This window comes from Triturus cristatus, chromosome 1_2 (genome assembly GCF_964204655.1).
Source record: "Triturus cristatus chromosome 1_2, aTriCri1.1, whole genome shotgun sequence".
In the NCBI taxonomy this organism is placed as follows: Eukaryota; Metazoa; Chordata; class Amphibia; order Caudata; family Salamandridae; genus Triturus; species Triturus cristatus.
The window spans coordinates 103,102,407-103,129,793 of record NC_140580.1 but is presented as its reverse complement, the minus strand read 5'-3'; the positions used below and the strand labels follow the sequence as shown (position 1 = coordinate 103,129,793).

At 46.3% G+C, this 27,387-nt stretch overlaps 1 protein-coding gene and 1 pseudogene across 3 annotated transcripts in view; one reads left to right on the top strand and one right to left on the bottom strand.

Moving 5' to 3' along the window:
* Window positions 1-27,387, bottom strand: part of CACUL1 (CDK2 associated cullin domain 1) — a 330,048-nt gene that overhangs the window by 148,185 nt on the left and 154,476 nt on the right. For all 3 annotated transcript variants that reach the window (XM_085602995.1, XM_085602999.1, XM_085602988.1), the window contains exon 4: window positions 19,143-19,238. In XM_085602995.1, coding sequence (XP_085459121.1) covers window positions 19,143-19,238 — 96 coding nt within the window. The remainder of the gene's footprint in view (window positions 1-19,142; window positions 19,239-27,387) is intronic.
* LOC146866898 (small ribosomal subunit protein eS24-like) lies at window positions 4,389-6,939 on the top strand (annotated as a pseudogene).

The following is a 27,387-nucleotide window of genomic DNA, read 5'->3' as shown; positions in this document are numbered from 1 at the left end:
TGGTTAGGGCCTCTCTCCCATTGGAAGTGGACGAGGTGTTTCACGATGATAGGGGGCGCTATGTGGCACTGGTGGGGAGATGGGAGGGTAGGACTATTTCGCTCGTGGCTGTGTATGTGCCTCCGAGGTTACAGACTGCTACATTTGCTGATTTGGGGCGTTTGATCCTGGGACTCCCTGGGGGGGTTCTGGTGTTGGGGGGTGACTTTAATGCCGTTGTCTCCGGGTTGGAGGACCGTCACCCCCCCAGGGATCTCCCTAGGGCTCAGGCCTGGATGGGTGGCTTTTTGGACACTTGGGGACTTGTAGATTGCTGGAGATTGATGCACCCGGGACAGGCGCAATGTACCTTTCACTCGGGGGCCCATGGGAGTCTCTCGAGACTTGACTACATGCTTATGCCGGCGATCCAAGCTGGGATGATTGGGGAGGTGCGTCATTTAGCCCGAGGTATTTCTGATCATTCCCCTATATGGTTGCAACTGAAGGTTGTCCCTGGGGCAGAGGGGAGAGTGGCACCCATTAGCCTCTGGTATCTATGTAACCCCAAGATCCGCGCGGAACTGGTCAAGTCCACTGATCACTACTTCAATGATAATGTGGGGTCGGTGTCGTCGGCCGTCTCCCTATGGGAGGCTTATAAAGTGGTGATCAGGGGGCAGGCCTTGTCCCTTATCTCCCATGCTAAGAGGTGCGAGAGAGCAGAGGTGGTTCGCCTGGAAACTGAAATAGCTGAAATGGAGGAGGACTTGGAGCGGGGAGTTACTGATGAGAAATTGCATGTTCTCAGCCTCAAACAATCAGATTATAGAGCGCTAGTCACAGAAGCCGCTAAAGGGATGAGTAGAGAGCAGCAAGGACGACTGTATGATGAGGGGGATAAGGCCGGAAAGTTGATTGCTTGGTTGGATAAGAAGGAGAGAGCGAGCAGGGTGGTGCCCGTTGTGGAGAGAATGGATGGAGTGCGTGTGACTGACCCGGTGGAGATCGTTGACTGCTTCGCGGCTCACCTCCGCGGGGTATACTCTCCGGTTTCTGTGCGTTCGGAGGAGGATTCTCATCTGTTGCTTAGAGACATTGCATTGCCAACCCTATCGGAGGCTGATGCAGTATTGATGGAGGCGAAGTTGTCGCCAGATGAGATCGCTCTGGCCACTCGCTCGATCGCATCGGGTAAAGCTGTGGGTCCTAATGGTCTTCCCATCGAACTATATAAGTTGCGTCCCGATAAGATAGCGCCGTATCTTCGGGACATGTTTTTCGCGGCACGTGCGGCGGGCTTCCTCCCCCTTGACCAACGCCTCGCCAACATAGTTGCGATACACAAAGAGGGGAAGCCGCGAGATCGCTGCGCCTCCTATAGGCCCATTTCGCTGTTGAACGCAGAACCCAAAATTCTGGCTAAGGTATTGGCTAATCGACTGGTTCGGGTCGTGGGCGACTTGATTCATCAGGATCAGTCCGGTTTTATACCCCATCGGAATACCGCTCTAAATTTGAGGCGATTGCACGGCGTGTTTGCTAGAGCGGAATTTATACGTGAGCCGGCCATCTTGGCATCTTTAGATGCTACTATGGCGTTCGACACTTTGGAGTGGCCATATATTTGGGCCGTGTTGGCGAAATTTGGGTTCGGCCCTGAGTTTATTGGTTGGGTAAAATTACTATATGCTGACCCACTGGCTCAGGTGGTGGTGAATGGTAGGGTGTCGGCTCCCTTCGCACTGGGGAAAGGTACGCGGCAGGGATGTCCGTTATCACCCCTTCTCTTTGCACTTTCTTTGGAGCCTCTCGCCGCTTGGTTGCGTTGGGAGCCGTCGTTGCGAGGCATTAGATGGACGCCGGAGTTTGAAGACCAGGTCTCCCTTTACGCGGATGACATCCTTCTGTATCTCACCTCTCCCCGACAGTCGCTAATTGTATTGGTGGACGTACTGAATTCCTTTGGTCGCAACTCCGGCCTGGTCATCAACTGGGCCAAGTCGTGTGTTTACGTCCTCTCGGGTGAGGCCCCCCTCCTGCCACGGGATTGCCCTATCCAGATTGCTACCTTGGGGTTCAAATATTTGGGAATCTTTATCTCACTGGATCCCGCGGTCCGCTATGAGCGAAACCTTCTCTCCCTCCCCTCCAGCGATTGAAGGCCGACGTCGCGAGGTGGCGACGACTTCCGCTCTCGCCGTTCGGACGGGCGGCATTGTTTAAAATGATGTCGCTACCTCGCTTCTTGTACGCTTGGCAAAATACTCTAGATGTCGTACCAGCCTGTTATTTCCGGGAGGTGGAGGGTCTTCAGCGCCAACTGTTTTGGGACGGGCGGCCGCGGATTGCTCTCCCCAAGTTGACGCTCCCTTGGTACGATGGGGGGGTCGCCCTCCCCGATATTAAACGGTACTATTGGGCGTCTCAGTTGGCGGCGGTGAACCACGGGATATACGGTCCTGCCTTGAATCCGGCCTTCGAGATGGATAAATTTCTGCTCCCGGGTGGGGACTATAATAGGGCGCTGTACTCGGTGACCCCGGACACGCGGTTGACAGGACCCACGCAGGTTGCGGTACGTGTGTGGCACGCGGCGAATGCTGCGATGGGGTGGAGGAATCGCTTGACTCGGGCGACGCCGTTGTATGCCTCTGGGCGGTTGGGCTGTTTGTGGAGATCGAAAGGCTTTGAGAAATGGGATATGATTGGTATATGTAAGGTGGGTGATCTTTGGGCGAAGGGGTCTTTCAAAACGTTTGCAATGCTTAAAATTGAATATAAATTAAACGATAGAGTACTTCCGGTATGCTCAAGTCTACCATGCGCTGTGTTCGGTTTTTCCGGACGTTGCTGCTATCCCCGAGTATTCCCCACTGGAGGATAGAGTGTTGGATGGCTACGTGCCCGACAGCACTATTTCTCTGATTTATAAGAAACTCATTAATGATCGCGCGGACTTGCTGCTCCGTCTGCGGGAGGCATGGACGGGCGATGGCTTGGAACTGGACGATGAGGACTGGGTATCGGCGGTGGCCTCCCCGAAAGAGGTGGCGATCCCGGCCCGCTTATGATTCGTACAGCTGAAGATCCTTCATAGAGAGTATGTCACGGGGCCCGGTTTGCTGCGTATGGGTTACTCGATGGATGGACTGTGTTAGCGTGGATGTGGCCTGCCGGGTACCTTTCTTCATATCTTATGGGAATGTTCGGAGGTTGTGCGATTTTGGAACGGTATCCACACCGTAATGGAGGAGGTCACGCACGTTGCTCTGTTGCCAGAGGCTAGGAGGTGTTTGTTGAATGTCTGGGAACCGAATGATTGTAATGCGGCACAGACGCAGTGGGTGACCTTGGGGTACATGGTGGCTAAGCGTAACGTTGCACAGCTGTGGGGCTCCCCGAGGCCGCCCACGAGCGAGGTATGGAAGGAGAATATGGACTGGTGTATGTTTAGGGAAAAGACGTGTATGTGGCGAGAGGCAAGCCAGGGAAATGGGCTAAGGTATGGGGTCCATGGAATTTATATCGTGGACGTATCTGCACCCCGCCTCTGCCATTAGAGGTTGATATTGCTTTGTCCCCCTAGCCACACATTCTGCTGGATGGTGTTAGGTGTGTTCCATGCTTTGTTTTCCCGTTGCCCCCCTCTACCGCTTCCTGACAAGAGCTGCTTTGGACACTGTATGTTGTTCCCCGTCCTGGGAAGAGCATGCTGCTATTTCGGACTCTCATTGCCTCGAGTGTGTTTTATATTTAATAGAAAATGAAACTGTTTTTTCCGATTGCTCCTGGCCTATGGCCACGGCCTGTTACATGTGCTCACGAACTGCCGGGAGCTTTGCCTCTGGTTCATTTGAATGTGTGGCATTGCACTGCGGGCCCTCGGGCTCTATAGCGGCCGGCCCTGGTGGTTGTAGGCCCTTGTCTGTATTTTATTGTGTACCAACGGTTTCTAATAAAAAATTTAAAAAAAAAAAAAAAGAAAAGGACTTACTTTTGAGGTCATAATTTACCCTTAAACTTCCTTCTACTTCTGGTAATCCTTTGTGATTTTCCATGTCCTAGCTGACCTTGTCTGCAACAACCACAAGATCCTCTCATTTCCCAATATTTGCGACCATTGATTGTTTATATGTGCTCAAGTGTAGTCTAGGGTTTGGAATCATGTGAATGTAAGAGCTCATCATACCCAACACTATCATAACTGTTCTCACGGTCAGATACTGAGACAGCTGGTAAAGACGAGCTGTTTATTGCAATGATTGAATGCTCTTTACAGTAGAGCAAGTGTTTGCTTTCGAGGTATCCAGATGCACCCCAGGAAAGTCTACTCTCTGGAGTAGGGGGAATAGCTTTTCCAATCCACTGTGAAACCTAGGTGGTGAAGCAAACTCACCACCTTCTGGATGTCGGGCTTACAGTGTTTGAAAGTGCTTTCCTCTACCAACCAATCCTCGAGGAAAGGATACACACAGATAAACAATCTCTTGAGTTGGGTTTGCACCCACCGCTAAGGTTTTGGTAAACACTTATGGCACAAACTTTATACCGAAAGACACCACTTCGAACTCATAGTGTAAGCACATCAACACAAATCAAAGGTATCTTCTCTGAAGGGTGTTTCAATATGTGAAAGGAGGAGTCCTTTAAATCTATGGTCACCAGGTAGTCCTTTTCTTCCAACAAGGGTAGGACCTCCTGGAGTGTTGCCAACTGGAAAGGCTGGGTTTTGAGGAACATGTTAAACTGCATGCCCAGTATTAGTTAAGGGAAATGCTACTTACCAGTATGCATCTGTTCTTGGCATGTAGAGCTGCAGAGTTGTACACTTCTGCATAGATCGCAATCTGGTGTTGGGCTCGGATGTTTGCATGTTGTTTTTGTCTTTGAAAAAGTCTTTGTAGTCACGAGGTTGGCGGCGACTCCTTCAGTCGACAATGCGCATGGGCATCAACTCCATCCTTAGATTGTTTTTGCCACGTAGGGTTAGATGGAGTAGTGAGAAATAGAAAGATGTCCATGTGTAATGTATTCAAGTAAGATAACACTGGAACAGACAGAGGTATCCGGGGAGGCGGGTGGGCATGTACAACTCTGCAGCTCTACATGCCAAGAACAGATGCATACTGGTAAGTAGCATTTTCCGTTCGAGGCATATGAGCTGTAGATTGTACACTTATGCATAGACTATACAGCAGTTACTTCCTTAGCGGTGGCTACCTGTATCTGTTGCAGTAGTTTGAAATAATGTTCTTCATACAGTCTGGCCCACACTAGCTTGTTGTTTTGCCTGCACATCGACACAATAGTGTTTTGTGAAGGTATGTGGTGTAGCCCAAGTTGCTGCTTTGCATATGCCATCTAGGGGGGTGTTCCCTAAGAATGCCATAGAAGCTCCTAGTTTGCGTGTAGAATGAGCTCTAGGGGGAATGGTTAATGTGCGTTTGGCTTTTATGTAGCATATTTGTATGCATTTTACAATCCACCTTGCAATTCCGGATTTAGATATAGGATTGCCCTTATGAGGTGGGGAGAAGGCCACGAAAAGTTGTTTAGTCTTCCTAAAAGATTTTGTTCTTTCAAAGTAGAGTATTGCTCTTTTAACATCTAACGTGTGAAGAGCCCGTTCGGCCACGGAGTCTGGTTGAGGGAAAAACACTGGAAGTTTAACAGACTGGTTGAGATGGAAGGCAGATACTACTTTGGGTAAAAATTTTGGGTTAGTCCTAAGAATCACTTTGTTATGATGGATTTGTAAAAATGGTTCTTGTATAGTTAATGCTTGGAGTTCACTTACTCTTCTGAGAGATGAGATAGCAACCAAAAAGGCTACTTTCCGAGTGAGGAACTGCAGCTCACATTTGTGGAGAGGTTCAAAAGGAGGACCCATTAGTCTGGTAAGGACTATATTAAGGTTCCACACCGGAGAGGGTGGAGCTCTTGGTGGAAATATGCTTTTAAGTCCTTCCATGAAAGCTTTGATAGCAGGAACTCTAAACAAGGACAAATGTTGTCTGTTTTGTAGGTGAGCTGCTATGGCAGCTAAATGTAAGCTAATAGATGTATACGCTAGGTTACATTGTTGTGTAGATGCAGTAGATAACAGATGCCATTCTGAATAGAAGCATCTAGTGGATTAATCTTGTTGTGCGTGCAGTAAATGACGAATCTTTTCCATTTTGCCGCATTGCATGCCCTTGTTGTAGGGCGTCTGGCTTCTTTGATAATATTCATACAGTAAGACCTCAGGAGCCAGATCGCAAGGTGAAGTTGACTGGGATCTGGATAACCAAATAGTCGTTGAGTCGCTTATCAGTGCGTGTTGGTATTACTGTAAAAATTTAGCGAGTTAGAAAAATATTTGACAGATTAAAAACTTATAAAAGTAACTAACAATCTTCAGACTTCGGGCGCAGCTTAGTATTTTGAATCATTAAGCAGATGCTTTGTCAATAGTGATTTATTTATCCCACCTGCTGTTTTTTTGTGTGAAGAAAGACATGCGTTGGTAGCTGTGCGTGCCTACAGCTTTTCACCAATATCACCCTAGCTGAACGACACTGTGAGGGTTCGAACCAGGAAGTTCATGACCAACAGGCTTCTGCAAAGGAAGCAGATGGTCATTGATGTTCTTCACCCTGGAAAGGCCACAGTCCCAAAGACTGAAATCCGGGATAAGCTAGCCAAAATGTACAAAACCACCCCAGATGTCATCTTTGTATTGGCTTCAGAATTCACTTTGGTGGTAGCAAGACAACAGGCTTTGGTATGATTTACGACTCTCTCGACTATGCAAAGAAGAATGAGCCCAAGCACAGGCTTGCCCGGCATGGGCTGTAAAAAAAGAAAAAGACATCCAGGAAACAGCGCAAAGAACGTAAAAAAAGAATGAAGAAGGTCCGGGGCATCGCAAAGGCAAATGTTGGTACTGGCAAAAAGTGAGGTGAAGAGTGTTAACGGAAGAATTGAACCTCCTGGTCATCATGTCCATTAAGATAGTGCTCGATGTTCTCTAATAAATTTGACTGGGATATGGGTGTCTTATCTCTCCATGGTTATGAGTGAGAAGCTTGGGTGAGAGGCGTAGCTTTTGATGTGGTACTACTGATAGTTCTAGTAGAGTTGTGAACCATGGTTGCCTTGCCCATGTTGGAGCATCTAGCATCATTGTGAGAGAATGTTATTTGAGTTTCCTCACCACTAACAGAATGAGTGGGAGAGGCGGAAAAGTGTAGACAAATTTGTTTGACCAATTCATCCATAGCGCATTGCCTTTGGACAGTGGGTGCGGATACCTGGATGCGAAGTTTGGGTGTGTGGCAAAGGGATCCATCTCTGGGTGTCCCCACAGTTGAAAGAATAGAAGAAGAACTTGCGGATGAAGTTCCCATTCGTGCATCTGTTGTGCTTGACGGCCAGCAAATCCGCAATCTGATTGTGTACCCCTGGTAAGTGTTCTGCCAGGAGGTATATATTTTGCGGAATGGCCCATCTCCATATGCTTTGTGCTAAGCGCGATAGCTGTAGGGAGTGTGTCCCCCCCCTTGCTTCTGTATGTAATACATTGCTGTCACGTTGTCTGTGAGGATCAGGACAGCTTTGTCTAGAAGGTGTAATTGAAAAGATCTCAGTGCTAGGAATATTGCTAACAATTCTAGGTAGTTTATGTGGAATTGTTTTTGTTGTGGCGTCCAGATACCTTGAATGGTATGGGTCTGCAGATGAGCTCCCCAGCCGGTGAGCAATGCTTCTGTTAGTACTATCTGTGGAACTGGCTCGAGGAACGACTGCCCTTTGGAAAGGTTTTGTGTGTTCCACCATTGCAGAGAGCGGTGGGTGTGGTCGTCTACCAACACCAGATCTGTTACCTGACCTTGAGCCTGGTTCCACTGACGTGCTAGACACTCTTGCAACGGAAGCATTTGTAGTCTTGCATAAGGAACGAGAAAGATGCAGGAGGCCATGGTCCCTATAAATTGCATGAAGACTCGTACTGGTAGTGAGTGTTGTGGCTGAAATCTTTGAATCAGCGCTTGCATGGCAGTTATCGTGACTGGGTTGGGATATGCTAGGGCTTTGGAAGTATTTATCGTAGCTTCTAGGTATTGTTGTATTCTGGACGGTTGGAGGTGGGATTTGCCCAGTTTTACTGTGAATCCCAGACTGTAAAGCAGGTGTATTGTGTTGAGCGTGTGTTGAACATAGCTGTTGTGGGATTTTGCTTTTATAAGCCAGTCGTCCAGATAAGGGAAGACATGAATTTGTGGTCTTCTCAAGTGGGCTGCAACCACTGCGAGGCACTTGGTGAAAACTCTGGGTGTCGTGGTGACTCCGAATGGTAGGACTTTGAATTGGTAGTGTTGACCATCTACCACAAACCTGAGATATTTCTTGTGAGCAGGATGAATGGGAATGTGGAAGTAGGCGTCCTTTAGATCCAGGGTGGAGAGAAAGTCCCCTTGCTGGAGTAGTGGGAACACTTGTTGTAAGGTGACCATGTGTAAGTGGTCTGACTGGATGTAAAAGTTTAACGGTCTGAGGTCCAATATTGGCCTGAGAGAGCCATCCTTTTTTGGAATGAGAAAGTAGAGGGAATAGATCCCTTTGCCTTGATGGGGCAAGGGAACCGGTTCTATTGCGTGTTTTTGTAATAGTGCAAGAACCTCTTGTTTGAGAAGCAGCAGGTGTTCTGATCACATTGGACGCTGTTTGGGAGGAATGTTGGGAGGGGTAGAAGTGAGTTCAAGGCAATAACCATACTGGATAATTTGTCTTACCCACCTGTTTCTTGTGATGGAATCCCAGACAGGGAGGAACTGTGAGAGGCGTCCCCCGACAGGAGTGGGATGGTCGGTGGGGAAGCGCTGGAAAGTCACTGTTTGGTGCTAGGGGAGCTGTGGGCGTTATTACCCCTGCCTCTGCCCTTGTTTCCCCTGTAACCTCCTCTGGAGTATCCTCTAGAAAAGGAGCCCTGGTTGGGACTTTTGTAGGATGGAGACGGGTGCTCTGGTGTATTTCTTTTGGAGCCTGCTCTATAGAAGGAACACCGAAAGGAGCCTCTGGTAGAGGGTGATGGCAATGCTCCCATAGACTTAGCAGTCTCCGTGTCCTCCTTTATCTTTTCTAAAGACGTGTCCACTGCAGGGCCAAAGAGGTGCTCCTGGTCTGAGGGCTGATTTAGGATGGCATTTTGTTGTTCTTGTTTCAAGCCAGACACCCTGGGCCAGGCATGTCTGTGCAGCAAAATACTAGTATTTACTGTGCGGGACGCGGTGTCTGCTGCGTCGAGCGCGCATTTTATGGAAGTATTAGTAATTAATTTGTCTTCCTGTATAAGGTCATTGGCCTTGTCCTTATATTGCTGAGGAAGGTGTTGGATGAGCTTTTACAGTTCATCCTAGTGGGCCCCATCGTACCTTGCTAGAAGCGCTTGTGTGTTTGCTATCTTCCATGAGTTGGCATCTTGAGACGCCATACGCTTGCCTGGTGCGTCTAACAACTTGATCCCTGAGAGTTTGCTCGTTTGCGTGCACTGGCAACGACTAGGAAATCTAAAGGGAGTTGCCCCTTAATGTAGATGGTCAGTAGGAGCTGCCTTGTATTTTTTGTCTACTCTGGAGTTAAGAACCCTAGTTCTAACTGGGTCTTTGAACACCTCAAGAGCATGTCTAAGAAGACCTTTAAGCATTGGCAACACATGGGTAGATTTTTGTGGTTGATCAAAGGTCTCTAAAAGAAAATCCTCTTCTACAGTGTCTGAATGTAGTTTGACTCCATGGTATGTTGCGGCCCTATTGATTAACTGGGCAAAACCCACATTGTCGTCTGGTGGCGATGGTTTTGAGAGGTAGTATTCTGGATCATTGTTAAGATCAGGATCAGTATTGTAATAATGCCATGGGTCTGGTTCCTGTGGGGGATCATTAGGATCGTCAGTGTCAAGTGGCACTATATCTTCGTCTCCTTGCCCATCCCCCTGTCCCTCGTCACTATCCTCTGCTTGTGGAGAGTGTGGTGGAGAAATAAGTAAATTAGGGTTGATTGGAGGGGGGGGAGGGGCGGAGGTCGTGGTTAAGTGTTAGTAGCTATGTGAATCTTCTTGAGAGGAACTGGTGCATGTGGTGGATGCTCTGGTTTGCGCTTTGTAGTTAGCTTGGTCACTATATGACCAGTCTTTGGGTGAATCAGAATGGTGGTTTGCTTTGGATCGGGGAGAAAAAGTTCTTCAGTATCGAAGGTTTTCTTCGGTGTTGACGATTTCTCCTTAGAAACTGGTCTTATCTGTTTAGGGGCAATGTCTGGGATAGAAGCCTTTCACGGTTCCGAGATCTTCGGTGCAGGTTGTTTGGGCTCCGAAGATGTTTGTTTGAGAGGCTTCTCTTTTCGTGGTTTTGGCTCCGACGCCTTCGGTGTCAAAGGCTTCTCTGTATGCTTCAGCGCCATGATCTTTTCTGGTTGCTTCGGTGCCGAGCCATTATTCGCTTGTTTCGGGGGCCGCGGGGTCTTTTGCCGGTTTCGGCGCCAAATGTTTCTCCGGTGCCGACAGAGGAGGGTGTGGCATCTCTGCTGACTTAATCTTCGGTGCCGAAGATGGTTTTTCGGGACCGGGTGGTTGGCTCGAGATGGAAGGCTTTGCTCTATCCTTCGGAGCCCGGCCCTGAGGTGGGGTTTTCGAACTCTTGGTTCAGTGTGGACCTGAGCCCAGAGGCGAAGGTGTCACCGGAGTCTTTGGTATGGGCCTGGGTGGGGCGGGGGTCTTGGTACTCACGTCGCGTTGCGCCGGTGTGATGTCATCTTCAGGGTCGGAGTTGTCTGCTTCGGAGACCAAGACCTGTTCTTCTTCTGGTTCCGGAAGGCTTTCGGGACCTGGATGGAAGATGTCTGAAATGGAACTTGTGCCTCGGGACATCTCGTGGCATTGAGCTCTTCGATCCCGGAGAGTCTTCTTGGATTTGAATGAAAGGCAAGCCCCACAGTCGTCCTCTCGATGTTCTGGAGAGAGGCACATATTACAGACGGAATGGAGGTCAGAGTGTGGGAATTTAGCACCACACTGGGGACATTTTTTTAAAGGGAGTCCGTTCCATCGACGTCCGCGCTACCGGCGCGGGTAGGCCCACCGGCCCGCGTCAAAGTTCTCCGATGCCGAAGATTTTTTAAGTTTTCATCGAGGGTGTGTCGAACTAAACGCAATCAAGACAATACAGTCGGTTAGCTGTGAATGAGTGTCGAAGGGGGTTCGATAACGACACCGACCCGGAGCGCAGCAAGTCACATCTGAATCCGATGGCGGAAAAAAACAATCTAAGAATGGAGCGATGCCCATGCGCATTGTTGACCAGAGGAGGAGTCACCAACCTCGTGACACAAAACTTCTTCGAAGACAAACACAACATGCAAACATCCAAGCCCAACACCAGATGGCGAACTATGCATAAGTGTACAATCTGCAGCTAATATGCCTCGAACACCTTGTTTTGGGACAAGGAAATACACTGAGTAGACTCAGTGTATCTCTTGTCAAGGGACACCATCAATTTTGCCTCCTTTTGTAATAGCTCTTTCTGAGGAAATTGGGTATATTATATGATGTGGTTGTGTGGCCTCACCGTGTAATACACTTACCAACTCCTTTAAGGCCAGTAGTGTCTATTTATTAAACCTATAGCTCAGCACTGGGTAAGAGTAGCACTGAGCAGTCAGGTTTACAAAAAGGAAAATGTGTAATGCATTTAAACAGCACCAAAACAAGTGGAGAAATACCCAAAACAGTAGCAAATCCGACACAATTTTCTAAAAATAGATTATATTTTTGTATTTTTGGACACCAAAATGAGAAACAGAGGATTTGGATATACAGCATTTACCAGGTCCAGTAAATATGCACTTTTTACTTAATCGCAAACAAGCATTGGCATATTCTACAAATTTGACAGTTAAAAATGTTTTAAAATATTTGACAAGAAAAAAAACTTTGGAATTAATGCAGCTACTTTGAGTTACTTTAGGTGACCAACTCCGGAAGGAAGCCAGTCGGTGGACCAGCAAGGACCTTAGACACAGACACCTCCTGAAAAGAAGGAGTCTGCAGTCAGTTTCAGGTGTTGCATCTCCTTGCTATAGGTTCTTATGGAAGTGGTACTGATGTAGAATATACAGGATGCTGAGGATGTGATGCGGTCGACTGGGGTCTTCCTGCGGCTACTCCTCGGTCCACAGGCTTGGTTAGACAGTCCTAGCCACAGGGGTGAACACCACTCCAATTCTTCTCGAGCCTGGTAGTAGTCCAATCGCCACTCAGTTGCCAGTCGTCCGGGATCCGGTCAGCAGCAGCTCCTCCGCTAGGGTGGAGGAGCGTTGCCCCATTGCTCAAAAGGAAAAATAAAATTATAACGTATCGTTATTATCATTTTATTTTTGCTATTTTAGCCAGTGGCTTTCAAGGCGGGTCTGGCCAGAGCAGGGAGAGAAGTGGTTTGCACTCCTTAAGTGTGCATTACTGCCTCAAGCCTGTTCTTCCCCCCCCCCCCAAAGGCTTGCCTTACACAGCCTGGTAAGGAACATGCAAAGCCTCCCAGTCTCTGAGCACCGAGCCACAGCGCTCAGACCAATCACAACGCTTCATTGCAACGTTGTGAATGGCTCAGGTGAGGAAGAAGAGGACTGAGGAGAGGTGGCAACCGGCCGGCCCAGAAAAGTGTTGTTTTTTTTCCCTATATTTAATTTCCATCCCGCCCCACCACTCCCTATCGGTAGCAGCCTCTACTGTATACGGTCCTAGTGGAACATTTTCTTGGGCAATACCTTGCCTTCTGGGCAACCAAGCTGACTCTCCAGGGCCCAGCAGACCTGGGGACAACTTTTGAGCATTGGGTACTGGTCTGTGGTGCTGCACAGTGTCAAGTAGTTGCAGCGGTTCGAAGATCTAGGCATTCAGGAGGGCAGAAAACTGTCCCAGGGACAGACCCTGTATGCAACCGTAAATGGGCACAGGAGACTTTGGGCAATACAGTCGCAACTTTGTAAAAGTTGCACACTGCAACAACTAACATTAATTTGGATTAGGGCATCAAGTCGGGCTTAATGTAATGAGTTATTGAATACCTACCGGTATCAACTTTAGTAGTCCCAGACAGAAGTTAGCAGGGCTTCAGTGAACCTGCAAATCTGCAATTGCCAATGGGGCACTAGTATTTTGGACAGTAAAAATGACAATTGCAGATTTTTTGTGTTGAAACATCAAAAATAACTTTTTACTTTTTAATACACAGCACCTTACCTTAGGGGGCTCGATAGGTCTACCTTAGAAGTGACTTGCACATTATAAAGAGAGGACTTGGCTTTGCCATTGCTTTAAATGGCAGAGTCCAGTCAATAGTTTAAAACTGCCCTTCCAGTCTGCAGTGGTAGACTAAGAGTCTTGTTGTACCACCGTCACACCCAGGGTGGCACAGCCAGCGCTGCAGTCCCTGGGGAGACAACCCTTTAACTTACAGGCCCTGGGTACCATATACTAGGGACTTAAAAGTAAGCTTAATGCAATCGGGTAAAAGCCAGCCCAACATATGCACTTTGAAGTTGGGGGCACGGAGGTCTGGTTAGGAGGCCTCAGTGCACTCTCCAAGTAAAAAAAAAAAAAATCAGCAGGATCAGTCCAAACCGTTTGTGGGAGACCATACAAAAAGACATTTCTTTACACTCTTGAACCTCCAGATTCTGGAGTATCTGTTCTGATTTCTTCTTGGTTTTCATTGTTTCAGTGTTATTGGTGATGCTTTCATGAATTCTATACAATATCCTTTGTCACATGAGATTCAGCACACACTTGTCTACTGCAATGTAGTCCTAGATCTACAGGGGCCCTATGGACTTTTACATAGATTCAAGGGATTGGTCTACTTGTGGCACAAAAAATGTATCCACTCTCTGTATAGTAAAGGATCCAATTGTATTTTCCGTAGACTCGCTGGCAAAGGGCCACAATAATAAAGGGGGTATAATATAAGGGCTGTCAACGCATGTCCCAGCTTAAATAACACCATTCTCTCACTCTCTGTGTTTGATGTACAAGTCACTAAATAATAACTTTACCAAGAATACGAAAAGCACCAAAATACCGACACACCTAGCTTATCCCAAGGGTGATAAGTCAACGTAAACAAAATTCAAGTCTAGGTCCACAAACACAATATGGTGCAAGACTGCCCTCTTATTTGGGCTTTTTCTAGCCACTATAGGTTGTGCTCCCACATTGTGGATAGTTGGCATGCCCTTTCTGAAATAAATGGTTTTTGGTAGCCTGCTTCAGGAGACAGTAATCACTTTGTAAATATTTAACCAAACAAGCTCAGAGATGCCATTAAAAAGGATATGAGCTCAACCTTGCCATCTTTTTATTAATAAGATTAATAATAATGCCTTTGATGATTTCTCAAGAATGTCCCTTCATTATTTTACATAAGGAGTGAGTTTTGTTTTCCAATTTTTACCTATGCTGTTAAATGGGAAAAAGGATAACAACGCATTCAAGTAACACAGCTTAGCTTTTGCACTATAGTTCAGACTGTGCATAGCCTCAACCGATTATGTGGAAATTACTGCTTTTACAGTGGGGGTGGAAAACAGTTTATTTAATAACAGAGCTCTATCACTCTTCCCATCACTCAGAAAGACCAACCATACCTCTTTCTGTCCTCCATCTTACCACTTGCACACTCTTGGTTGAACTTCCTCATATGCTAGTCCAGCCAATAATGTGCCCCCTGATGTAGTATCTGTTGGGGTTTTCATCACTGTATTAGGTTCATTTGGGGTATTCTACCCAGAACTCTGGGTCCCACTCTGAATAATTGTCAACTCTCATTTCACACAGCTGGCATTCTTCTGCCGCAGCCCATTCATACAGGTGAGCACTCCAGGACCACTGGGATGACATGGGCCCAGTCTTCCTTGATGTTTCGGAATACCCTGAGCAGGAGAGATAGGGGTGGAAAGGCGCACAGGAGTCTCAAGCCCCAAACCAGGAGGAAGCCATCTCCCAAGTAGAACCGCCTAGTGAACTGCAACGCACAAAAGCTTGGGCCTTTTGTGCGATGGCAGATAGATCAAACCAGGGTTCTACATACTGTTGGAAGACACACTGTGCCACCTCAGAATGTAACTGCCATTTGTGATCTGCTAGGCAACGTTGGCAGAGTTCACACGCCAGATGCTTTGGTCAGGGGGGATACTGGAGTGTTCAGCCATATATGTAGAGCCTCGTGGAACAGGACCCCCGACTGACCCACAGCACCATGCTGGTCACAGTACCACATGGCGTTGCCCTCATTCCCCCGGTGGTCAGAAGAATACCATCAGTGCAAAGCGAATCGTCTGCAATTCCAACAAGTTGATATGGCGACAGGTCTCTGATCTCCACCTCTTTCAGAAGACCTACCAAACACAGCAGTAATGCATCTTTTATGACCTTTGATTCTGGGAGGGGCATGGAGAGGGACCTGTGGCCAGTCCAATTTCGGTCAAGCAGCCACCACTGCAGATCTTTTGCAGTCTCCTCCAACACCTGAAATGATTTTGAAAGATTTCCTTTGTGCTGAGCCCAGAGCCTTCAAATTCCACTGCAAAGCATGCATACATCACCTGGTGTGCTCCACAAGCAGATACAGGAGACCAAGAGGTTAAAAAGCCTTAAAGCTGCTCTCACTGAGACCCAGGTCAAAGGTTGAAACATTACGATCAAAGCCCGAAAGTCTGAACTCAATGAGGCCGAAGGAAGGCTAAGTAAAGCACTGCATACAGGATAGCTTGGATGAAAGGGGCTTTTATGAAGAAGCCATGTGTGACTGCAGCATATTAATGGAAAAGCCCAACAATGTCAATAAGTTGGCCGTCGTCTGGAGGTGGTTTAGGACTGTCTTGAGACAAGCCAGCCTTCAGCAACCAGACATCGAGGCATGGAAAGACTGGTATTCTCATTTTCCACAGATGGGAAACGACCACTACTTTTGAGAACACCTGAGGTGCACTTGGTAAAGCCAATGGGAACCACAGAACTGAGAGAGCTCTTGGCCCACCTGAAATAGCCTGTGGGAATGCTGGACGGGAAACGGGAAATAGGCATCCTGCAAATCAACACCACCCTCCAGTCTCCTGGATCAAGGACAGACAGAACATGGGCCAGTGTGACATTTTTAACTTGTTCTTCTAAAGAAAAGAGTTCAGAGGGTGAAGACTGATGATGGGGCGAAGGTCTCTGTCCTTTTACGACACCAGGACATATTGTGAATAACAGCCTGTAGCAACCTTTGATGCCAGCACCCTCTCTATGGCTATCTTGGCCAAGAAAGTCTGAACTTCCCAATGAGTATGGACAAGTGGTTCTACGGGAGGTGTTGTGGTGTGAGTGGAATATAAGAGGGATGTGAAAGGTAGGGAGTAACCATGTTCCACAATCTGGAGCGCCCATCCATTGGTCAGATGTGATGCTTCTCTACCCAGGAAAGTGAAAGGTAATGAGACCTCTCACCAGGTGATCGCTTTGTGACCCTTTACAGTGCACAGTTTTTCAGCAGCTGCTGAAGGAAGGGCTGGGTGTGGGTAGATTGTTGCCCCTGGGGACTGGATGCTGGCGGCCTGATCCCGTGCCACCTACTTGAAAGAACTTATTTCCTCTCTTGGTATCCCATCTCAAAGCCTCGAAAGTGAACAAAAGTGTTGGAGAAACTGTCACTCTAGCAGAGCGGGCCAAAGAGTGTCCTATCAAAGAACATATCCATTAGTCAGCTGGATGTCACTGGAGAATCTGATGGAGAGGACTGAAGCATTGCACATAAGCATCATGATGGGTGCAGACAGCTCTACCCATGCAGTCGGTCATGTTCAGGCTCAATCTAGTGGAGTATCTTGCTGCTTCCTGTCCATCTTGAATAAGACATTGCAGGTTTGGCTTTACATTATATGGGACCGTGGGCAAAATATCTGTGACCAAGTCTCATACCACGTGGCTTTATCTTTCTAGGAGGCAGCTGGTATTTACAGACCCGAGGGTAAGGCTGGCCGGAGAGAGCATCCTTTTGGCGAATGCCTCCACACGTTTCAGCACAGGGGTTCAGACAACTGGTGGAGGCCTGCACCACTTGGCTTTCTGGTGACAGATGTAGGACGAAGGCAGGGACCCCTGGAACAGGCCTGTGCTGCCTTGCGTTCTGCATGCTGACTTGTGGGCAAGATCCTACTTTTAATGAGATGCCCAACAGTGTGTCAGTCAGGGCCACACTGAATGGCAATAGATACTCCTGGATAGTTTGACCTAGATAAAGCACTTCTGTCAACATATTGATCTTTAACTCAGTGGTGGGTTGTGGGAGGTCTAAGAGATCAGCTGCCCTCCTTATCACTGTGGCAAAGATGGCACACTTCTGTGGCTACATTTGGGGAAGGGGAGTGGAGGCCTGTGTCAAAATAGATATCTAGGCCACTGGCGCCCTGCAAATCCAGAAATAAGTTTTCGGCATTGTGCACATGATTGGAATCTTCATCATCTTCTCCAAATTCATATTGGTGTTGAAGGAATGTTTCGGGATCACAATTAGGGTAGATGTCCGGTAAACGCAATATTGGTGGAGGTTACTCCAGGTTCACCCAAGTCCAAAACGACAATAGGCTGTCTCTCTGGCATCAGTGCCGGCACCAACTCTGGGGTTATGGCTCCGTATGAAACCTCGGCGTCTTGCTGGAAGCCAGGGACAACTGCAGGACGAGTGGCACAGTTGGCATCAGGGGCGGACCGGACCCGTTGGCGTTAGCCAGGCTGGAGGCCACCTCAGAACCTTGTGGCCCAAAAGTACAGAGGAGTCCAGTTGCATACAGAAACTTCGGGCCATAGTGTAAACTCTCAAAGCTGTTGCAGAGTTGCTGTGGGGCCCTGACAGGGGGGGTCATCGTCTTGTACAATCTCTCTCCTCAGTGGCTAAAATCCACACCATCAAACGGGGTGCAATACTTTGCTTCAAACCTCTCATGCGACACCACCTTTGATCCTCTGCCTTCCTTCCCTTCCTCAGATTTATTTCTGCTGAGTACTTGGGATCACGGCAGTACAGGAAGAAGAAATTAACCAAGTCGCTAACAAGCCAGAGTGCCTTTCCAGTAGAAGCGTACTTTTCAGGCCAACACTCAGCACAGAAACAACACTATTCCTCAACATCCATATATTGAGAACATCTCTCAATGAGAATGTGCCCAATCGCCTATTTTGAAATTAGGTGCATAGACATACACAGACTTGTCATCTTGCAATATGCGCAAATTAGAAGCCCTGATGAAGCACTTGTATGAGCGAAATGCTTCGGCTGTTTTATCCTGAAGAGATAACTAATAAAGAACTGGTTTTAAACAACACCACCTGGGAATGTCTGAAGCCATTATGTTTGGACTTTGAACAAAATATTTTCTGCAATGGATTTAAAAAAAAATTTTTTTTTTAAAAAGTTGCTTTTTTTTTTTAATAGGATTCTAAATACTGGAAAGTTGGACAGCTAACCTAGAGAGGTGGGCAATGACTTAATACAAATAGAAAGGGAATGGTTTAGTAGTGCAGTGCATTGGTCCTTACCTGCCCTAGATATTGGACTGTTCTATACATATAGGCAAGTTTAATATACCAATTAGGAATAGGCCTATTCTACCATGTTTAAAGGGAAAGAATAAGCACTTTACTACTAGTACTTCTGGTTACTACTAGTAAAGCCAGCAAACAAAGGTAATGTCCAGCACAGGGAAAAAATCTGAGGTGGCCTTGTAGAGAAGGCAGACTTTCTACAGTCTGAACAAGCATGCTAAAATACATGCAAGACTTTAAGTCAGTAACCTTTCACGGTCACCAACACGTTAGTTAGCAAGAACTCTGCCATATACAACTCTATTCTGTATCCGTCGTCATGAGCAAATACTATTAGATTCATTCTAAGCATTAAGTAACTTTAAAAGAATAATAAATTAAGCTTTTTGTTTACCTGTTTTTCTGGAACACATACAAATGCACTTAATTTAATAGCCGAATTATAGAATATACCAAGTTGATTTTTTTCCATTTATTGATTCGTTTTAATAATCAAAGCTGTTCTTTTTAAGTGTTGAGAATGATTGACTTCAGTACTTACCATATATATGAAAAGAGGCACAATGCTCTGCAACGCTCCCATGTATTGGGCCAGCGCAATGTTAAATCTTTCTATATAAAGGTCTGGAGGGCTGACCTACGAAAGAAGGAAACAGGTCAGGCTATTGGTCTCAAGCAATAGTCAGCCTACAAAAATCACAAATACGGATCGAGGGACACAAAGGTGGATTTAAACACCACTCTACCTGAGGTACTTGACATAAAAACTATGAGAAAATCCATGTTCAATGCAAGGACTGAGAATATACAGTACTATTGGAGAATGCAAACAAAGTGAGAACAACCTAGGCAGAGCCCTAGAAACAGTACTGAGATGTGTTCTTAGAGCCATGTCTGAAATACAGGAACAGATAGCACGGCACAAATAAGAATAGACACATGCCACAGGATTATAAATTCATTTAATTATGTTACGTATATTGCGTGCAAGGCCCAAAGGTCGCCAGAGCATTTCATACTGAAGCGGCAAAGCTTAGGTGTATACGAATTCTAGTGAGGTAAAGAACAATGTGCACAAAACTGCAATATAGCTCAGTTTAAAATATCAACTTTCAAGAAGAGGGAGGGAGCGAATGGTGTAATACAGCAAGTACAAAGTTACAAGGCCGTGAGTATCAGCTTTCATTGTAATGGGTGGTGGAAGGGAGAGGAAAGATTGCAGAAGAGTGGTTAAAGCAGCATCGTGCGACTTATCAAAGGTGAAGAAGAAAGCAGTCTGTAGCTGGCTGAATAAATCTGTTTAACAGGAGGGGTTTTATTTCAGATTTGAAAACACTAATGAGAAGATTAGTGTGGCTGGAAGGTTTTCAGTGTGTGACCAAACTCTATGCCAGGGCATCAAAATTACCTGACCTAGCTCAATCCTTCCTCTGGCTGGTGAACGGAGATTCCACTTCAAGTCAAGGTTAAACACGCACTTCAACACAGTAATCCAAAGAGCTGAATTATTAGGAGTGTGTGTGGGCGGGAGACCGAAAATACTGCGCTCCTCCAGTAAAATAGTATTATCATATTCACCCAAAATGACAAACTAATTTTCTCACAGTTCTTCTACAAGATGCTAAATAATGCAAGCAAGATAAATAATTTTATTTAGTACGAGGGCAGTCCCTTTAAACAAATATAGGCAAAACTGATTTGCAGAAGTGTTTTTCGTTTTCTCACACCGCATACGTGTAATGCAAAACATAGCAAGCCAGCCTAACATTTCAAGATAAAGTGGATTGAGGACCTTTTCAAACAATTTTCCAAAAAGCAATGTTATACTATACTCTTTTCATACAGTAACTCCTATATGTAGAATAAATGTAGCAAACTATGAACAGAACTTTAGATGGCTCTTAAAGAAATTTGGGGAAAAAGGTTTATTCTTTCCCTTCACATTATTGTCCCAATTAAAATCGACCCCGTCTCATTTGTGATATCTCAAAACAGTTGTGGCTTGTTTGTTGTTGCTAAAACCGCCTTTCATGACAGAAGTTTTGAGTTCATCGGTACAACGTTAAATGAGAAACTACATGTCGCAAAATGCAATGAATTGTTGGCCAAAATTCCAGGGCTAGGTAAATGGGGTTCACAAGACACCTGAGAGTTCTGAACACAACAATTCAAACACTGAAATTAGGGGTGAGACATTGGGGATTATTTAAATGAATGACTTAACTGACAAAAAACGTTCTTGATTGCCTGTTACAGGGTATCATGGGCAGTGTTTAGTTTCACTGAAATTAAAGCACTGCTTTCAGCATTAGGTTTCTGTGTTCCCCGTATTGCTGTAGATGGAGGGCAGAGTCTTCCCACAAGAGTTTGGAGCCACCCAAGGGGGCGGTATAATGTCTAAATCATGTTAGGCCCTTATGTTACAGCCACAGCCTGACAGCCCCTTCTAGACGCCATTCTACCTCCAACTGCCCACACGACCAGACGACCAGACATTACCAAGCACGGAGACCCCAGCATTCCATGCGTCATCACATTCTCACAGCTCATCATTCAACACTAACTTGGTGCCACTTTTGGCATCAATCAGTGGCCCCAAGGGTTCCTGCGCCACAATTTGAAGAGCACTTACAGAGTACACCTGCTTGAGAGGGCACTAGCGAAACACACTACATGAAGACACTTGCTGACTTTGCTATGTCTGACTACTCTTGGAAAGCACTTGTCCTAATTAAATAATGCAATCAAGACTGGTACAACATGCAAGGCAATGTAGGAAAGTGATTATGATGCCATGCTGCAGAGGGTGTCTTTACAATCAGAATTTCCACAAAAGAAGAAAGCACTTTGTCAACGCATCTAACGGGACAACATCCCTTGCACGAACCATGGGTAGAAGGTGTACCAGCACATGTTTTTATAAAGCACAATAAGATGTATTGGTACAAGGTTTTTTATAAAGCACAACGAGGTCTCTTCTGAACAACCTGGGGAACATACACTGCAACAGTCATAGGGGACATGCATTGAAAATACATCACAGAATAAAAACATGCTCAGAAGATGGCAACAAACTTTCAATTTTCTAATAAATTGAAAATGACTATTTAGGTGGTAATTTTCTCGAAGCTCTTGATTCTTTAAATAAACACGTTCCCCTCCCTGTCAGGATCAAGAGGCTTTTTGGGCCCAAGACGAAACAAGGAGAAAGCACTCTCCCTGCCTTATATGCTCAGTGTAATTAGTTGCCATATGTAACCACTCCATCACTACACTTGCTAATGAAGCAAAACCTTGAGGATAGTAGTGGTTTTTCACAGACTAAGGAAGGAGTTCTCATCATATGAAAAACTCTAAACTACCTTTGGCTCTCACAGTAACTCTTGGCAACATTTTCTTACACTACTTGGATCACTAGATAGTTAAGGAAAACCCTTGCTTCCTGCACCCCAAAGTTACTCGGCAAACCAACAATTTGGTGAAGAAAAAAAAAGATAGCAAAGGGGTCTTCTCGATTGTTTTAGCTTGTAGAAATTAGAAAATAAAGGAGCAATCTACAGGTTACTTTTAGAGACTGAATGAGCACCCAACTGGAATTATCTGATGAATTTATAACTTCCCAGTATTTAAAACAATGCAGTTTGGGTGACGGATGTGCAACTGGATCACCACAAGAGTAAGGGAGCAGGAATTAGAATGGATTGCATCAGCTCTCAACAAGTGTCATTGGTGAGTTGCAATCTCTCCATCTGATTTATCCCACTGAAAATAATTATATAATGTCAGCGAGAGTTCATAGTGGTTGCCTTTATTTTTCAATATAAATGTGACCCCAAATACCTTCCATAGTGAAAGCAATAGGATACAAATTTTTCCGTGCATGTATGTGCAATTGCGAGGCAACCACTAATAAAACTCAACCCAGATCTCAAGTTCTACCATCAAGAATCCTCCTCTACGGGCACAGCGTTAGCGCTCCAAGGAAGATGGCAGCGTACTAGGACAGCTCCCACACTTGTCAGCTGAATATCCCCGATATTCTTGTTTAAAAAAGTCAGCTATCCAGGGCAATGAATCACCGCTCTGAGGCCCAATACACCTAGTGAGGTGATGGGAGTGATTTCTGTGCCCTCAGGGAGGGTACGGAAACCAGTGGCTGCAAGCAGTTACAATTGCGCCTTCACAATGTGGATGATGGGCTGTGGTGGAACCTTGTGGCAATGTACTAAAGACCAACTCAGGGCAGTGTGTGCACTGTGCTTGCCGTGCCAGGGTGCCTCGTCTGGTGGAAAGGTGCTGGGAGGCTACTACGGGGCTGGCAGTGCACTAGTGAGCTGATCATGTGGATAACGCAGAGGGCCTAAAGGAACAGCCTGAGCGGAAAACAGGTACTGGACTCTGCATCAGATCGGAAGCTCGGCCCGGTCGTACCTGCAGAGCTGCGGCAAGCCTTTTGGGCCCACTCTAAACAAGATGCAATGGGCCTACAGATGCCTAGGGGCACAACTGGTGTGCACCCGTGCCCCTGAGTGCAGTGCCCCAGGTCGTTTATAATTGAATGGGAACATACTAGAGTGACTAGCGAGTGTGGGAGATACATGCATCGCTAAATGGTGGATGAATACAAAATTACTAGTCCAGAACACTACTTCTTACTGCCTGAGCAAGGAGAAGACAATCTAGCACAGACCTGATAAACTTGGACAGTGAGGGACGCTAGGAGTAACTTCCCTTTCTCTGGCTAATTCTCTGGGCACACTCCTGGATGAGGACTGGGGTTGAAAATGGACAGGTAGGAGTGCTAAGTTGAGGACTGCCTGAGGCAAGTGGTAATGAGTAACCCCTTCCTCCCGAGTTGGAAGGCAGGGCTGAGGGTGCCCCATCTCTGAGAGACTGCCTACCTTGCTGATCTCTCTGTTGATCCCTGAACACAGGTGTCAGGCTCTGCCTCCCGTTGACCCTGAACCCAAGGAGGAAGAACAGACTCTGCCTCACTGGCCCACACCTCTGTTTTCTTTTCAGCCCTCAGAGGGTCCTAGTGACGTATGGTATGCTGTGGAAGATCCTGATTTTTAACTACTATGGGCCCTTTAAGACCCGGCTGCCTGACACAGAGGCGTCTTAGAGCCACACCCCCTGGAGGAATGAATCATCCATGCCGGAAGAGCGTCGCGAACTGGAGGGCCGGTTTTCTCTCACGCTGGACTAGAGAGAGGGGACCTCCATCTCAGAAACCAGAGATCCTGTGCAGCAGTCCAGGGAGGAAGCAGCGATCGACGATGACCTGAAGAGAGCGGTGGTGGTCTCTTTGGCAGCGCGTTCAGGAAAACTTCTACATCGGGTGCAACATTTGTCCCTTTCCTATACCCAAGACAGCATAGCGCGTGGAGCTGACCCTTATTTCCATTCTCTTTTATGCCTCTCCCTCCTGGCTTGGTCATCATCGCCCTAGTGGAGAACATACCAAAGAAGGAGAGCACCATTCCCCAAGAAGAGGAAAAACCATTTGATTTGCTGAACTGTCTTACGTATCAATAAACGCATCCCAAAAGACCTACACTGTCTGGTAATTCCTGTATCTCAGGACAACAGGCTTATTACTGCTGCTAATAAAAGGACATGTATCAGTCCACGATGGGTAAGTACAGAACATCAAAAAAGACATAACAAAATAGACAATTATGTCTTCCTGAGAAATAGATCAGAGAAGTTAAGGAAGGAGAGATACAAAGGTCTGTATCTGGAGCCGCATGGGGTATCAAATATATTGCGAACTTACTCTAAAAAGATGTGATGCTTGCTGCCAGGTGTACAAAAACTACCCTAGACTCCAAGACAGATACTGTTGCAGTGGAGATGGGCCTTTTGCGCACAGAGCTTAGAAAAATTAGTGACAGAGTGAAATCGCCAGAGAAGATTGTGACATGAAAGGAGGTGGTCACTTTCTTGCGATCCACAGTATCTATTCTGAAAAAGATAGCGTGGTAATCCAGGTACGACTCAAGGATGCTAAAGGGCAGTCACGTTAAAACAATGTTCGCCATCTGGAGGTACCGAATAGAGCCGAGGGCCCAAGTGCAAATCTATTTGTTAAGGATTGGATTGTCAATCATCTCAAACCCAAGTAACTCTCCAAGTTCTTCTCTGCTGCCACTGAGCGCAGGGCACCGGTGACCCAGCCGAGACCTGACTAGCCTCCAAGGATTAGAATTGCTGGAATATTAGACTATCATGACTAGGATGGCATCCTGCAGGCAGCCAAGAGGCAAGGTGATCTAAAGTATGAGAGCAACACTACCCAAGAATTTCCAGATTATACACTCGCTGTCAGAAACAGAGACACTCCAATGAGATTTAGCAATATCTCCAAGAAAGACAGACTGAATATATGATGTTCTTTCTGGTAAAGCTCAGGGTTATTGTGGAAGGCAAATCATGGAACTTCGAAACGTTAGAGGAAGCTTGGGATTGGCTTGAGGTTTTGGAATGATGAACGCATCATGACTGGCGAACCAACCAAGACAGAGATGGACACGCCTCATGCATGCTCAAAGCTGTGAGGTTGCGAGAATACTGATCACCTTAATGACCCTGAGGCAGCTGGTAATGGAGACTCTGAAAGAAGAATGAAAGCTATTGGTGTAGTATGGTAGGCTCTAGTCTGGGGTTAGGAGGAGCCCTCTACATAATGAAGTAATGTGGCATGTTGACAAGTGGTGGTATGATAAACTTGTCGGCTGGTTGAAATGTGCAAGGGGAGCGTGGGAGGAACGATATTTGTATAGCAAGGGCGCACTCCGTTGTAAAATCTTAAGGGTCACTGGGCATTTAATGTGTTAGATTGTGGATAAAGCCTTATGGAAATTATCTTGAATTTTGATTTGATTTATGAATCGGGTCGAGATTAGTTTGTTTTATTTGCAGCAACAGGCTCCAAACGAATTGTGGTAGAGGGCAGTTTTTTTCCTATAGCTCAGGAGATGGAAAGGGTTGCAGGAGGAAGGTTGGAGGAGGAGGTTGGTGGGTGAGTGTGTTGGTGAATTATTTTAAACTTGGCAGTGTTCAGGTGGAAAAGGAAAAGTACGTTGGTATATGAAGTGTAGGTGAGGGAAGGCACATAATGCTGGGAAATAAAAGTGGCCAGAGAGTACTGGAAAGCTGATGGTTCTCTCGGAAGGTGAACGGAATGGGAAGTAAAATGAAAAAAGGAAAAATATACCAATAGCTTGAGTGGCATACACTAGACCTGTTGCTCCTTCAGGAGCCCCATTTGATTGGGGACCGATGTCATATGCTGAAGGGGTTACCGACTAGCTGTGCACACAAGTTATTCTTCAGGGTCTAGAACAGTAGCGATACTGGCCAGAAAGGCTTTTCCCTTAAAGGTAACGGTGGTGGATGACCCCTTGGGCTGCTATGCAGAGGTGGTTTTAAAGTGGAATGGAATGACTAGTGATTGGCTCAGTTTACTTGAAACACTAATTGCTGACTGGAAGTTTGTAAAACCTGGGAACATTTCTCTTGCAGCTTCCAGGTGAGCTGTTGGTTATGGTGGGTGATTTCATCTAGTCATGGACAGGCAGCGACAGAGCGGCGCAGTGGAGGCTCATATTTAAGGAGATTAGTTATTTATTTATACATGATTTTTATATGCATTTGTTCTCGAATGTTAGAATCTTTGCTGAGGGGAATTTCTGACTACTCGTCTCTCTACACAGAAATGGGCGCTCTGAGGAGGGAGAGACATTAAGGGAGGTTGGATGCCTGGATGTTGAAGCAGAAGGAGGTTGCAGATGAGCTACGTCAAGTTACTGACAACTATTTTTGTGAGAATGAAGACACGGTTGAAGTCTGGGGTTGCAATTAGGCAAGGTCCCAGGACTAAATGGTTTACCGATAGAGATATAAATGTCTTGGTAGACTATCGAGACATCTCCTTAAAACCTATGGTCCAGGAAAAAAGGAGGAATACATAGAACCTTATTCAGCCATGACTACTGTCATACACAAGCCCCGTAAGCTCACAGGGATGTGTTCCTCCTCTAGGCCAATCTCTCTCTTAAATACTGAAACCAAGATATAGACCAAGGTTCTGGCAACCCGATTGAATTGTTCATGGCCAACATAGTGCATTCAGATCAGTCAGGCTTTATCCCAGGGAGGAGCAATAGGTTGAAGTGGATTATACGGATGTATAGCATGTATTGAGTTATCAGAAGAACCAATCGTTTTGGTGCCTTTAGATGCCTCCAATGTATTTGAGCCCCAGTCAGTGGTCTTATCTATTCCAGATGAAACTCAGGCCCAGGTATTTAGAAAGGGTGAAGTTGCTCAATCATGACCCCTCCCCCTTTGCCTAAGTTAGAGTAAATGATGAATATTGTGCAATGCCCCCCCCCCCCGGATCAAGGAACTAGGAAGGGTTGTCCACTTTCTCCTATGATCTTTGCCTTGTCAATGGCGCCCGTTGCATGCTGGGAGAGAGGGGATCCGCTGGTATCTGCCTGAGATGCGAGGCGGGTTAGGAGGAAAAGACCTCATTATGCGAATTACATTTCACTTTATGGATTTGATCCAGAGCTCATCATCGACAGAATAATGCAGATGGTACAAATATTTTGGAGATCTTGTGAGTTTTGCATTAACTAGTCCAAGTCAGTTATCTAGCCACTGTCACTATCACTCAGGCCCCTGAGAAGCTGTATAATATATATTTGAGAAATTTGGAGATTATGCTGTTTATTGGAAAACCCTACCGCTCTCATTATTCAGCAGGGAGCCTATGT